Source organism: Paroedura picta, chromosome 13, assembly GCF_049243985.1.
Source record: "Paroedura picta isolate Pp20150507F chromosome 13, Ppicta_v3.0, whole genome shotgun sequence".
Lineage (NCBI taxonomy): Eukaryota > Metazoa > Chordata > Lepidosauria > Squamata > Gekkonidae > Paroedura > Paroedura picta.
Window position 1 is genome coordinate 806,382 of NC_135381.1, and position 13,634 is coordinate 820,015.

Here is a 13,634-nt window from a genome sequence, read left to right on the forward strand (position 1 = left end):
CTACTTATGCCGACGTTTGCCCCTGAAACTGGCAGCAAGAGATGGCACACTCTGCACGTGCTTAAAGAATCGATGGGAGAATCACCTAGAGGGGAGTCCCTCCAGAGAGCCTTGGCTGGGGAAAGCTCCTCGACCCCACTTCTTCCACTGCAGCCCAGCCCAGCCCAGCCGCCCCCAAAACTGCCCTGGAGAAATCAGCTCTAGGTCTCAGCACAGCATCTGGGCTGCCCCGGGCAGAATTCTCACCATGGAGGGCAGAGCTGCCTCTGCCAGTTATGGGGCCCCGACAGCAACCAGTGCAGAGCAAGAGAAGCCAGGCAAGGGGGGGGGAGCGTCAAGTGCGGGGGGGGGGGGGGAGAATGTCCAAGGACAGAAAAACTGAAAATTATGGGATCAGTGAAAAAAAACACCTCTGGCTCCTTCCTCCTGCTGCAGACAGACTAACATGGCCACCTATCTCGATCCAGCTGAAGCCATGAGTCAGGAGCCCCAGGAGCCCCAGGAGCCCCAGGAGCCCCAGGAGCCTCACTCAGGAGAGCTCCTCCCCGGCCACAAAGGCGCGGCTGGGCTCTGGCTCTTTCCTGACATTTAGGTTCGATAAGAAAGTCAGTTTTGCATCTGTTTCAGTCCTTCCCACCACTGTCCCCAAGCTCCAGCATGTCCGGACAGGGGATATTCCTGGACACCCACTTCCCATTCTCACTCTACGGAGGGTCTGGGCCACCAGCAAAGCCCCCTGCCCCATTCTGGCTCAGCCCCGCCCCGCCCCGCCCCCCTGCCCCGCCCCCTGCCCCGCCCCCTGGACTCACGCGTTCTCAATGAGCTGCTCCAGGTCCTGCACCTTCCGGGAAAGCTCTTCCGCAGGAGGGAAGCTCTTCCCCACCTTCATGAACAGCGCAGCAATCTTGTTGCTGCGCAAGAAGCCAGCTGCCCGGCGCTTGAGGCCGTGGAGGATGCAGGCCTCCACTGCAGCTGCAGGAAGAGGGAGAGCAGAGGGTGTTATGGCGGGGGGGGGGGAGGGAGGGGGCAGCAGCTTCCCAACCACCAGGAAAGGCAAAGAAGCCAGCGGGGAGGGCACGGCCAGAAGCCTGCGTGGGGAGCTCCTCCGCCACCCATCACCTCCCACCCCCACAGCCTGTCCCTTGTCTTTCCCAGCACCACGGTGAGCCAGGCTGGATGCCGGGGAGGGGGGGCGGGGGGTGTCCAGATATCCACAGGCTGAAACAGAGCAGCCATTAGACACCCCAGTCCAGCCTGGGCATCAGCGGATAAGAACCTGGGAGCCTCCCAAAGCCACTCTGGCCCCAGTTCGGAGCCAGGACGCTGCCTTTCAACCCAGAGGCCCAGCGACCATTTTCCAAACCCAGCACAAGGGTAAGCATGCCCTGCAGAAAATCCCCAAGGCCAAGCAGCACAGCTCTTTCTGGCGGTCCCAGCCAGGGAGGACAGCCCCCCTGCTTGCCTCCAGGTCCCCAGGATGCATTCTGCCTGGTCCTCCACCTGGCTCAGAGGCTCTGCCCTCCTCTCCTTGTCCCCTTGCTCCCTGGGGCACCATGCCAGGACTGAAGAGGGAGGCCTTCAAGGCCTCCCACCTGTGGGTCAAGTCCAGAGGTGAGCCCCCTTGAGATCACCGAGGCTGGCTTGTCTCCCAGAAACCAGGACCCCCAGCCAAGAGGGAACCGCAGAGAAGAATCCCTGTGTACAGGGCAGAATGTCTCAAACTGCCCCCTGAGGCCCATGTGGCATTTGGCCCTTGTAAGCCAACCTCCCCTGGCCACGGTGGGCACCGGGTGGCCGATCTCCGGGCTTGCCCGCCTTTCTCCCTTCAGCCGGGTCCAGGCATTCGTTACGATGCCAGAAGGGCCGGGAGTCCGTTCCCTTCCCATTCCTGGGATGCAGAGTCTGGGACAGGGCACGTCACGAGCTGGACAGCCTGCAAGGGGCTGCCCAAACCGCCAAGGAGCTCCAGACCCGAAGGAGCTCCTCATGCAGGGGGAGCCAAAGGGGAAAGGAAGCCCCCCATCCCGGGGCTCACCGCAGAAGGAGATGATGTGGCTGCTGTCCTCATGCACAAACTTACGGGTGACAGACTCCTCCATGATTTGCTTCACCTGCCGAACAAAGACAGGAGGAAATGTTCCAGGCCTTAGGGGATCACCCTCCCCTCTTCCTGACCCTCCCCTCTGCCAGTGGCTCCCCCACCCCCTCCCACCTATAAATTCGTTTGCTCATTTTCCAACGAGCTCAGGAGGATATGCGGGCTTCTCGCCCTTCCTCTTGCAGCAGCCTTGCAAGGTAGGCCAAGCAGGCGGTGACTAGCCCAGAGGAGACCAGACTGGGGCTGGCTCATGGCAGTTGGGGTCTCTAGGGACATCGGCAGAGGCCCAGTTTGGCCACTTCTGGACTAGCCAAGGCCCCTCAGCGAGTCTCCTGGCATGGGGGGAGGGGTGGAAGGCAGGCCTCCTGGGTCCCAATCCAGCACCCTCACTGCTGCCTCACCCCGGTGGGGCTCACGCTTGTGCCACGAGTGCTTTGCTCCCATCTGCTGCGCCTGGCTGAGCAGCCCCAGCTGGTTGGGAGAGCAGAAGGGGAGCAGATGGCAAGCAGCCTGTGCGGGAGAAGCCACGTCACGCTGGGACAGGGCCAGGCCAGGCCCCAGCTGCTCCTCTTCATGCGAGCACCTTGGGCTTGCCTGGCTGGATCAAGCCAAGGGACCCCCCCCAGCCCAGCCCAGCCCAGCCCAGCCCACACACACACCCCTTTTCTCCACCTGAAGTGCCTCTCCCTCCCTTCCTCTGCCCACAACAGGCACCTTGTGAGGTAGTGGGGCTGAAAGAATTCTGGGAGAACTGGGACCAGCCCAAGGTCACCCAGAGAGGGGAATCAAACACAGTTCTCCAGGTGACAGTCCTCCCCCTTTCACTGCCTGCCAGGGAGAACAGCACCCAGGGGATTTCTTCCAGGTGGGACCTCATCCCCCAAAGGCTACGTGGACAGCCATTGTTGTGGCCAGGGGCCGCCTTTGAGGAGGCAGAACTCTCTGAAGCACACAAAGGCCCCTGCGGAAGAACATCTTGTCACTGGAGTTGGGGGGGGGGGAGAAATGCCGCCAGGAATTCCTCCCACCTGGAGCCGTTCAAAGAGTTCAAAGCAAGATATGCACCCCGACCCGGGGAGGAGTTCTCCAAGCGACCTCTGCAGGCCAGTCTAACGGCTCTACCGACTGAGACTGCACTGCTGCCGAACAGCTTCCCCCTTGCCTGTGGATTGGAGTTTTAAGAGACTTGCAGGAGAATTCTTGCAAAAACAGAAAGAGAAGCAGCTCTCTGCCAAGTGCTGGGCCGGCTGCCCTCCCTCCTCCTCCTCCTCCTCCTCCTCCTCCTCCTCCTCCTCCTCCTCCTCCTCCTCCTCCTCCTCCCGTCTTGTGCCAGGCAAGTCCCTCTGCTTCCTCTGTCCACAGGATCGGTCCGTGAGGCCCCGGGGCCCGGGGGGGGGCTCTGTTTGTCATGCCGCACTCAGCTCTGCCGCTGCTTCGCCTGCAGCCGAGTCAGCGCTATCAAGGCCGATGACTAATCCTTTTCAGGCTCGGCTTCTGCCACCGCGCCAGTGTCACAAACGGTCCCTCTCCGTGGAGGACAACGGCCACAGCCTTTGCACTGCTCCTCGCTGGCCAAGTCAACCAACCCACAGCAGAATTCACCCACAGCAGCCCCCCAACCTGCTTGCAAGGCACAGGGTCGGTTTGGGAAGCAGAAACACCTCTTGGGCACGGCCTGCATGGACAGGGCACCCCACCACACATGCTGTCAGATGTGGCCTGCCATCAACAATGAAAAAATGAAATCACAGAAATAGAAAAGCCACAGGTGTGGGGCCGAAACCTCCCCCACCTCCAAATCCGGATGCTGCATTTTTCCATGGAGAATGTTCTGCCTCACAGAAGGAAGCATCGCCTGCCTATAGTCCGAGCTGCTCTGCTGCAGATCGAGGATGTCAGATGGGCCAAGTGCAGGATGTGAACCGTGCACAGCCCCAGCTGCTTGGATGTGGCATATCGGCCTCCTTCTGCTCCTATTCTTTGAACTGGGACATTGTGCAGAACATTTTCTGATGCACACCTTCCTGGCAAACCCACATGCGTGGTAAGAGCAAGGTGTGCCCTCTAGACAAGTTCCTTGCCGCCTCGCGCCAGGCCTGGTCTCTCCACAAAGTCTGCAGGCCCATGGAACAAGCCTTGGTGGGCACCTGGATGGCTCCCGGGGCAGAGTTTAGCCTTGCTTCAGGGCACGGAGGCCTGCCCGCAGACTGCCAGATGTGGGGCTGCCAGCATATTCCACCAGAGCCCTGGCTCCCCCATCGAATCCATGCCCGGGCAGAAGTCTCTCCGAGGGCACCACTCTGCTCTGCTCTGCTCTGCTCTGCTCACCTCCTGCCAGGTTGCCTGGGCAACGATGCCAGGTTTCTGGAACGGGGTCCTGGGAAGTCTCCTGCTCCAGGCTAGGCCCCTCCAGCAGCCAGACCGGAGAAGGCGTTTCTCTGCCAGGACCCTGGAGAGCAGCTGCCGGCCAGAGACAGCCCCGCCTGACCGGCTCCACAGACCCAAATCCAGACCCTCAGGTGATCTCTCCGGGTGAGGTCATTCACATCACCTACGACTGGGTCCTTTCAACAGGAGAGGCTGCCAGGGACTGAACCCAGGTCCGTCTAAACATCAGACGGGGGCTCTTGCTTCTTCTTCTTCTTCTAGGGAGGAGCAGAGAAGCACCCCACCCGTGGGCTGATTTCCAAGGCTTACCTACAGGACAAGAGGTGGCACCCAAGACACCAGAAGGAGACTGAGGCTGGGGAGGGCAGCCAGGAAGGAGCCAGAAAAGCGGAAGAAGAATAAGAGTTCTCTCTTAGATGCCGCCTTTCTCTACCCGAAAGAGTCTCAAAGTGGATTCCAATTGCCTTCCCTTTCCTCTCCCCACAACAGACACCCTGTGAGGGAGGGGAGGCTGAGAGAGCCCTGAGATTCTTTCTCAGTCAGAACAGCTTTATCAGTGCTGTGGGGAGCCCAAGGACACTCAGCTGGCTGCATGTGGAGGAGGAGCAGGGAATCAAGCCCAGCTCATCAGATTAGAAGTCCATACTCCTAACCACGGCACCAGGCCGGCTCTCCACTGTAAGGACAGGTCACTGGGACCAAGAGCAAGGTAATTTATGCCATGGCACACCGTGGGTGGGTGTGAAAGCTGGACACCAAGGAGGGTGACAGGAAGAAAGTTGCCAATTCATGGAAAATGTGGTGTCAGAGGAGAGTTTTACAGAGACTGCAGACGGCCAAAGAGACAAAACAATCAGATTCCAGATCCAGGGCAGCCAGAACTCTCCCTAGCTCGAATGACTAAGCAGAGGCTGCCGTACTCTGGCTGCATCGTGAGCAGAGAAGACTCACTGGGAAGACCAGAGCACGAGGGAACCCTGAAGGCAGCAGGAAAAGAGGACTCCCCCCCGGAAAGGGGGGGACTCCCCCCCATGAAGCCATGAGGGCCCTCCCTTGGCAGGGCTGTGATCTTTCAAGGATCTTTCAAGGGCCGCCATCCATCATGCCCCCCCCCCCCCAAGGGCCAATGGCAGCCCCGTTCGAAATGAGCTTTGTCTGATGGCACCGGCAGCCCTGGAAAACCTGCTCTCTGCGTGTCTGTGGGTGAGGCTGGATCAGGGCTTTCCGCTTGCAAATGTATCGCCCCATCAGCACAGCCCGCTCTGTCTGCCACCAGCAGGGAGCTCCAATATCCTGTGGGGAGAAGCCGGAAAGCTCCCTTGCAGATAACCAAACAAGGATCGCCGGTTACTAATTAAAGCCGAACCTGGCCAAGCGGTATCGCCGGCCTTCGGTCTCTGTTTGCTCTGGGTGATGCCAAGGATAGGACCAGCCCCGGAGGAGCCGGAGAACGGCCAAACCGGCTCCGTAGCTTTCCACTCCCCACCCTGTGCGTGTTTTTAAAGGGGACGGCGGAGTATTTTCCCCACTTTTTCTCCCTTGCCTCTGAAACACCACCAAGAGGCTCAGCCATTGCCTTTTTCCCCAAACGCACAGGCGGGGACATATTTCTCATCAGCTGTCCACATGCAATCCGGCGGGGGGGGGGGGAGGATACACCTCCTGTAAGTCAACACGTTGAGCACCTGCTTGCACAGGTGTGGCCCTTCCCCCAGAGATGTCAGAACAGAGCGCCAGGGCGTTTGGACGTGACCGGCTGATTTGCGGGCCAAGGGGAGGCACCCCAGCGGGAAGGCCACCTTCTGGACAGCAGGGGTAGACCACTGTTTGGGCCCAGCCGCCCCCCCCCCCCATCATCCAGGGCCAGCTCATCCTGTCTCTAGCAGAGCCCTAAAAGCAGGCAGAGATATGCCAGTTGCTGATGCTCCAGTCCAGAAGACCAGAGCTCTTGACAAACCACCGTGATGCAGCCAGAAGAGCTTCCCAAAGCATCAGAAATTCCCACAGACCTTGTGGGAGACGGACCAAGCTCCTTTCTTCCAGCTGCCTGGAAGGATCTCTGCCTTGTCCCTGTGCTCAGCCCCCTTTCCCTGCCCAGCTGAGGCCTGAGCTCCTCCAAAGACCTGCGTGGCCCAACTTGAATCACTCTGCGGCCTCTACCCACAGACTCCATCTTCATGTTTCTTAATTACCATCCCTTGGGTGGCTTCCCTCTTTTCTGGATGTGACTCGCATTGAATGAAGAGCCACAGGTTCAAAAGACCCCCCCCCCCCCCGTGACTCACAGGAGCCAGGTAGCCCTTTGGCACCCTCCGGGGGTTTTTCCTGCTCTAGCCAACTGCTCACACACCTGGGCCCAGCTCAAAAGGAGCCCCGGGGGGGGGGGGGTCCAGCCAAAAGGAAAGCAAGGGAGCAAGAGAGTCCCTTGACCCCCCCCCCCAGCGGACTGGCACGGCCCTCCTTCACAAGGAGTCCTGGGAGTGACTCCCACCCCGCCAGGAGGGGCCTGGGGAGCCGTTCTCTCGGGGAGGGGGGGAGGCTGGGGAAGGAATTGTGTGGCAAGAGAGGTGCAGCTCGGATGAGGTCCACCTGCCAACTCCGTGCAGGTGGAAGCAGCAGTGATCTCTTCCTGCCCCCAACAGCGACACCCGGGCTGATGCAGCTGCTGCACGCCAGCCCCCCCCCTCCTTCACACCCACCACGCTCCCAACTGGGCTGGGCTGTGGGGGTGGCTCCGGTTCCCTTGGAAACAGGCAGACACCCCCATCAACCCCACTGCCCCAGGGTGAGTTCTGATGGCTGGGCCAGGAGGGGAGGAGACGGCAAGCCGGAGGCCGGATCTCTCCAAGTGGCATGACTCAGAACGGGGAGAGGACACGGAGTTCTCCCTGGCAGGCACTCACTCCAGCCGAGAGCTGCTTGGAGGGGGACAGCCCAGAGCCTCGGACATGGCCTATCACCACCTTCCACACGAGAGCAGCTTCTCCCCCCCCCCTCTTTGCCAGTACCCGAGCGGAGCAGAGAACCCCAGTTACTCCTCACCAATGCCCTCCCCTGAAACCCGAAATTTGGATGCTCTTGAACAAACCACACAGTGGGCAGGGTTCTTTTTAGGGTACGTTCCTAAAGTTTTAATATTATATTGAATATTATATTTAACTGGTGTTTCTTATGTATTATTTAATGTTGGGAGCCGCGCAAGCCAGCATATAAATGGGAAAATAAAGACCTAAAAACAAGCCCCGGTGTTCCGCGGAGGGAGCATCAAGGGCTTCCCCTTCCTCTCAGGGAAGGGCAGGAGCTGCAGCCTGCTTGAGCTGGGATCTCTGGCAGATCATTCGGAGCTCCGGAGGCAAACCGCAGCCCCCAGCACTCTGAAGGGGGGGGACCAGGACCTTCACGGTGGCACAAAACCCATACACTTGACCTAAAACACAATGATTCACGTCACTCACAATAAATGCTCCACAAAACAGATAATAAGGCCTGTGAATCTGATGTCAAAAACACGTGGGGGAGGCAGGAAGCAACCCGAGACTCCCAGTTGGTCCCAGTACTATCCCTGATCTACACACACCCTTCCCAGGGCCCGATCCGCGAGTCCAGTGGGTGGCCCTAAGAACAGGCCTTGGCGTGCGAGAGGCCTGGCCGCGTCCATTACTGAGGAATAAAGATGTTTCCAGCCGGCTGCTGGCAGAGCAGACAATTAAAAGGCAGTTACTGCCGGCTGAGAGCCTCAGTCCCACCCCCTGGCAATTGCGGGGGACGCAGGGCTGCGGATCGTGCCAGCGGGGCTTGACGACAACGAGCATCCCAAGTGTTGAGTGAGTGACTGCCTGCCTCCCCAAATCGAAGGCCGTTGCCCGGGCAACCCGAAAGCTTCTTCCTGTTCCACCATCACAACAACAAATTTGGAACTTCTCAAAATGGTTGCCCTGAAATTCCTTCCAGGATGCCTCGGAAGGTCCTCAGGGACAGGCGTCCCAGCCAGGTCCCCCAACCCCTCTGCATATCTTTCCAGGTTTGCTCAGGCCTCCATCAGCCTTGGGCCTGTGCCAGTTTGCAGGGACCATTCCTGTGTTTTGCCCAGCCCTGCAGCCCGGCCACAGGAGGTGAGCGAGGGACTGGCCAGCTGGCCAGACATCGTCCCCCAACAGGCAGCCCCAGAGGCCCCCAAAGGCACACGCAGTCATCATCCAGGCAGCCCCATGACAGGCACAGGGAGGCACCCGCGGGTCAGAGCACATGGGACGAGGGCCCAGAGGCTGTCCGGGGTGGCCCTTGGGGCAGCACGACAGCTGGCTCCAGCCCCCCCCCCCGTTCCCTTGGAAACGGACTCATCCAGGTGCTGACAGCATGCTCCAAAACGGCACCAGGCCCAGAATACACAGCTAGCCTCGAAGGTGCTACGGAATTCTTCACATCCTCCTCCCCAAAGGGGCGAATGAAACTCATGGCTGGCTTTTGCATAACCATCGTCAGACGAGGGGCAGGAGAAAGCAGAAGGATGCCTCAGCCCTTCCCTTCTGGACAGGAAAGCGGCCACAGGGGGAGGGGAAGGGAGGGGAGGGGGAGGGGAGAGAGGAGTCACCAGGCCCCCCCTCCTGCCCCCCCCCCCCCGCCTCACCAACAGGAAGTGGCTCCCTGGCTTCCAAGGTAGGCTTCCTAGAAGCACAGAGCCAGCCCCCTGCCTCCTCTCCAAACAAGATGTCTGTAGGGGGGCAGGGATGATTTCTGGGGGGGAGGCCCGGGAGGGTCCCTCCAGTCCAGCCTCCCGTCTCACCCAGGGGGTGGGATGAAAGCCACGCCCTCTCATGGGAGGCACTCTGTGTGTGGTCAGAGGCACTCCTCTTCCTTCATTCCAGAGCTGAGCCAGAACCTTCTACACAGCCCCTCTGATCTGGGCCCAGTTCTGGAATCCAGAGGTCACGGGACAAACTCCCTGAGCAGGTGAAGAGTGCAGCTCCCAAGAGGAGCCCAGGCCAGTGAGCCCAGTGGTGAAAGAGAGAAGGGGGTCCCCAAGCCCTCCTCACCCCCCCCCCACATACACATTTCCTGTGGGCTTCTCAGCCAGGAGCCTCAGAGGGAACCTGCTCTTCCAAGGATAGGGACCCCTCGCCTCCAGGACCCCCATCCTCCCCACACCCCGGCCGTCATGGCAAGCACGCCATCATCAGGGCTTCTGCCCCTCCCCCCCCAGCCCCGGCCGTGCGTCGCAGCGCCGGCCTGCCCCTTTCCCCACGGCCCCTCGAGCCCCCCAGCCCAGGCCAGGCCAGGCCGACCGCCGACCCCCGTGGCGCCTACCTCCTTCTTGGCGGTGCGCAGGAGCCGCTGGCGAGTCTCGGCCTCGGCGGGCAGCAGGAGCAGCGAGGAGGGCGTCAAGGCGCGCAGGGCCGCCCCCGCTCCCGCCGACCCCCGGCCCGCCCCGGACCCCGCCGGCCCCGGGGCCCGACGACCCCCCGACGCCGCCGCCGACGCCATCCCCCTGCCCGCCCGCCCGGCCAACACCAGCCCGCCGCCTCTCGCCTCGACGCGCCGCCCCTTCCAGGCGCCTCCTTGGCCGCTAAGGGGCGCGCAGGCAGCAGCCGCAGCCGCAGCCGTCCGCGCCGCCTTGCCAACGGCAGGAGGGGGGTTCCGGGAGCGGGCGCCGGGAGGCGGCGGATCGTCCGGTCCCAGCGAGCAGAGCCCTCCTCGGGGCGGGGGCGGGGCTTGTCGGAGCCTCCAGGCGGGGCCGGGGGATCCTCTCCAGGCTCTCTCCCCGGGAGACAAGGGCTGCGGGCGGGGCGGGAGGCGCCGTGGCAAAGAACGCCGCCGCCGTCCCTGTCCTCCGCAGAGTTCCCAGCCTGGGCCCGGTGACCCCAGGCCTCCCATGCCCAGGGGAGACAAGCGGGGGTCCTCCCAAGGACAGCGTCATGCTGGAACCGGTCCAGGGAAGTCCTTCTGCACACAGCTGCAGTTACTTTGTGGAACTCCCTGCCACAGGAGCGGAGTGGGCAAAGGAGGCCAGGGCTATCCGGGGATGCATACCCCCCCCCTTTCTGGTGGCAGAGTCAGCAGGCCTCTTCAAGGCACACAAGCCGCTGGCCTAACAGGCTCCCATGCAGGCTCCCATCGGCCTGCACAGGGACAACCTGTGCTCCTAACCCCGAGGCCCCCAGGCAGCCCAGAAGCATTAAGGGCTGAAGCCCCTCTCCCGGTGGACCTGGGCACGGTCCAGGCGTCCCCCAAAGCTCCTGCCCACGCTGGCCCTGTCCCGTCCCTGCAGCAGAGCCCTGAGACAGAGAAACCAGGGAGGGAGTGACGCTTCTCCGGCTCCTGGCTGGCATGCAGGGCAGCTGGAAAGGGCACTCCCAGCCAAATGCCAGGCAATGCAAGGACCAACTTGGGGGCAAGCTGTGTCCCTTCCCCGCAGGTGGCCAGTGCTAGGGGGGCACTCCTCCTCTGATAATCACCACAGGAGGAGGGGAGCATGCGGCGGATAGATCAAACCAGAGAGAAACGAGGGCCAGGCCGCGTCTGCAGCGCACGAGCATGCCAGCCATCCCTTGCTAGCGTTCCCACAGAGCCGTGACCTTAGAAACTCATTACATAGGCAGGAGCAGGGAGTCAAGTTGGCGCCCCTAACCACGACACCCGCTGGCACACCTGGGACCTTCTGCATGCTGAGCTGGGCTCGCCCCCCAAGCCGCAGCCCCCCTCGGAGCACAGCACAGCCAGGAAGGAGACAAACCCTCCTGGGGGGGGGACAGAATTCTCTCTTCCAGTGCAGCCTTCAAGGAACGCAGCACAAGTAGAGGTTAAAGAAGGGCTAGACTGTCGTAGTTTTGGATCTGGGTGACTTTTAAATCTTTCTTTTAAATTCCATCCAAATTTTCTTAAATTAGGGAACTTTGGGTTCACAGCTCCCAGCCTGGGCTCTCTGCGTGTTTCTTAAGCCCAGCCCAGCAGAGGGAGCTGCACCCCATGGCCAGGGCCAAAAGAGGCCCTGGAGGAACCAGGCGAGGCGGCCCCCTTGCCCTTTGCCGGCTGAGGCTGGGGGGCCTTGTGGAATCTCCACTCCTGTCATTCTTCCTGCCCCCCACACACCAATGAACATCGGATCAGCCCAGCCTGTCACTTCCCATCACTCCACGGCGGAGGGCTGAGTTCACCGAGCAACTTCCAGACTCCGGAGCAGGAGCCAGACAGGGACCAGGAGGCAGCCGGCCTGCAGCCCCCTCCCCGCAGCAACCCCACCTTCACCCTCCTTCACCCTCTTGCTCCCCAGCCAGGCAGAGAGGTGGCCCTGGCTGGGCACAGCCCTGCTTGCTGGGCAGGGACAAGCCCCCGTGTGAGGTGCAGACGGAGCCTGGTTGAGGCAAAGGGCAGCTGGTCACAGGGGGTGGGGGATGTTCCTGCCACCAAGCTCTGCCAGCCACATTGGCACGGCCCTTCTGAGTAAGAAGGAGCCAGGCTTAGCCCATCTCCAAAACTGTCTTGGCTGAGCCTGGAGCCTGCTTCAGGGGCAGTCCTTGGATCTGCAGCCACAACTGACCAAACTGGGATCTCTGCCAGGAAAAGCGTCCCCGGCTGATTCCTGCAGCTGTTCTTAAAAGCACAGGGGCAGGATCCCTTTCCATCTGTCAGACCACTCGGCAACCTTTCCATTCCTTCTAGGCCAAGCTCAGTTTGCCATAATGACCCATGTTTCTGAAACTTCTGGGCTTGGCTGTTGTGATCTTTCCTTCCTAGGGCTGCCCTTGAAGACAATCTGACAGCTTCTGCTGTTTCAGAATACTGACTTCATTTTTAAAAACCTGGTTCGGGGTGGCAGGCATGCCTTCTGCCTCCTGCGCTGCCTGCAGTGGCTGCCCCCAGGCTCTGGTTCTCAGTGTGAGGGCCCTGTGAGGGCAGGGGTCCCTCATCCAAGAAGCAATCCCCAAGATCTCCTCCTTTGCCTGCCTGCACTGGAGTTTTATTCCCACGTGTAGCTTGAAAATGGGCCATGCAGAAACCGCCAAGGCTCAGCATGGCTCTCCTCTCTGAAATGCTGCTGGGTGGCTTTAAAAACAATCCGAGCCACTTGAGGAGGGAAATGCTCCAGCAGCCACTAGCTAAATGGAGACTCCCAGTACTGAGGCACCAGCCAGCGGCAGGGTCATGCAGCACAGGGAGGCTGTTCTATGATGGTGTTGGATGGGACCTGTGCAGGGGATCCCCCCCCTCCCATAATCCCCGCAAGGTCCTGCCAGGCACAGGCCTCTGAGGTCCCTGCAGTGCCTGTCCGTCTGCTTCTCAGCTCGGTCCAAGGGGCTACTGGGAACATTTCCAGCTCTTCCTGGCCTTGCTGAAGCACTGTCTCTCTTGAGATGAGCCTCAGTTCTCCCGGCAGTCCCGTAGAACCTGCCGGTTCCGGTCCCAGGCCTTTCCTGTGTTGGCCCCTTCTCGTGGAATGGCTTCCCTGAACCTGAGAGGAATGCGCCCCTCCCCTCCGGACCTTCTGAGGAGGGTGGCCAGTGGCCCGTTCCTTGGTTGATTCAGCTCGGGTTATGTGGCTCTGTTCAATGCAGCTCGTGACTTTGGGTCTGTTCAGGAGGAGAATGTCTGGGAAGTGTTGAGGTCCGTCAAAGCACCTCGTCTGCATTCCCGGATTCTCTCCCCCCACCCCCACCCCACCCCACCCCGCTTCCTTGGGATTTCTGTGTCTCTGAGCTCACCTTCCCTTGACCCACGGAGGGGTGCTTGGCCCCTGTGCCCGGGGGCAGCGACAGAGCCTGGCCGAGCGGAGAGGGCCTGCCTGTCATGCATGGTGGATCCGGTGCTCACAGGGCCAGGGAAGCTGGCCTGGAGCGCATCTCCTCAACCATCTGCCTTTTGCTGCTCCCTTGACTGACGGCCCGCTGAGGAGGAAGAGAGCGCTGAACATCAACCTGACAGAGCGCAGAAGGGAAGCCAAGCGGCAGGAGGAGGGGCCAGTGGCTCATGAAAGGGCAGGCCGGAGGGGCCCCGGAGGGAGGGTGGCTGGCTTTTGCCCAGGCTTGGGGCCCCTGTGACAGTGTGGCTCCAGAGCGTGCGTTCAAGAGGAGGAGGAGGAGGAACTGGTGACTTTTCTGGGCTGGGAGGGAGACAGACTTTCTCCCCAAGATTTGGGGTCTTCTGGGGACGGGAA

At 61.1% G+C, this 13,634-nt stretch overlaps 1 protein-coding gene across 1 annotated transcript in view; it reads right to left on the reverse strand.

The window, feature by feature from the left end:
• SGSM1 (small G protein signaling modulator 1) overlaps positions 1 to 10,357 on the reverse strand; it is a 30,088-nt gene extending 19,731 nt beyond the window's left edge. Inside the window, exons 1-3 of the mRNA XM_077308829.1 lie at positions 9,791 to 10,357; positions 2,036 to 2,111; positions 810 to 972 (exon numbers count right to left, since the gene is read on the reverse strand). Coding sequence (XP_077164944.1) covers positions 810 to 972; positions 2,036 to 2,111; positions 9,791 to 10,357 — 806 coding nt within the window. The remainder of the gene's footprint in view (positions 1 to 809; positions 973 to 2,035; positions 2,112 to 9,790) is intronic.
• Between the last annotated feature and the right edge of the window lie 3,277 nt (positions 10,358 to 13,634).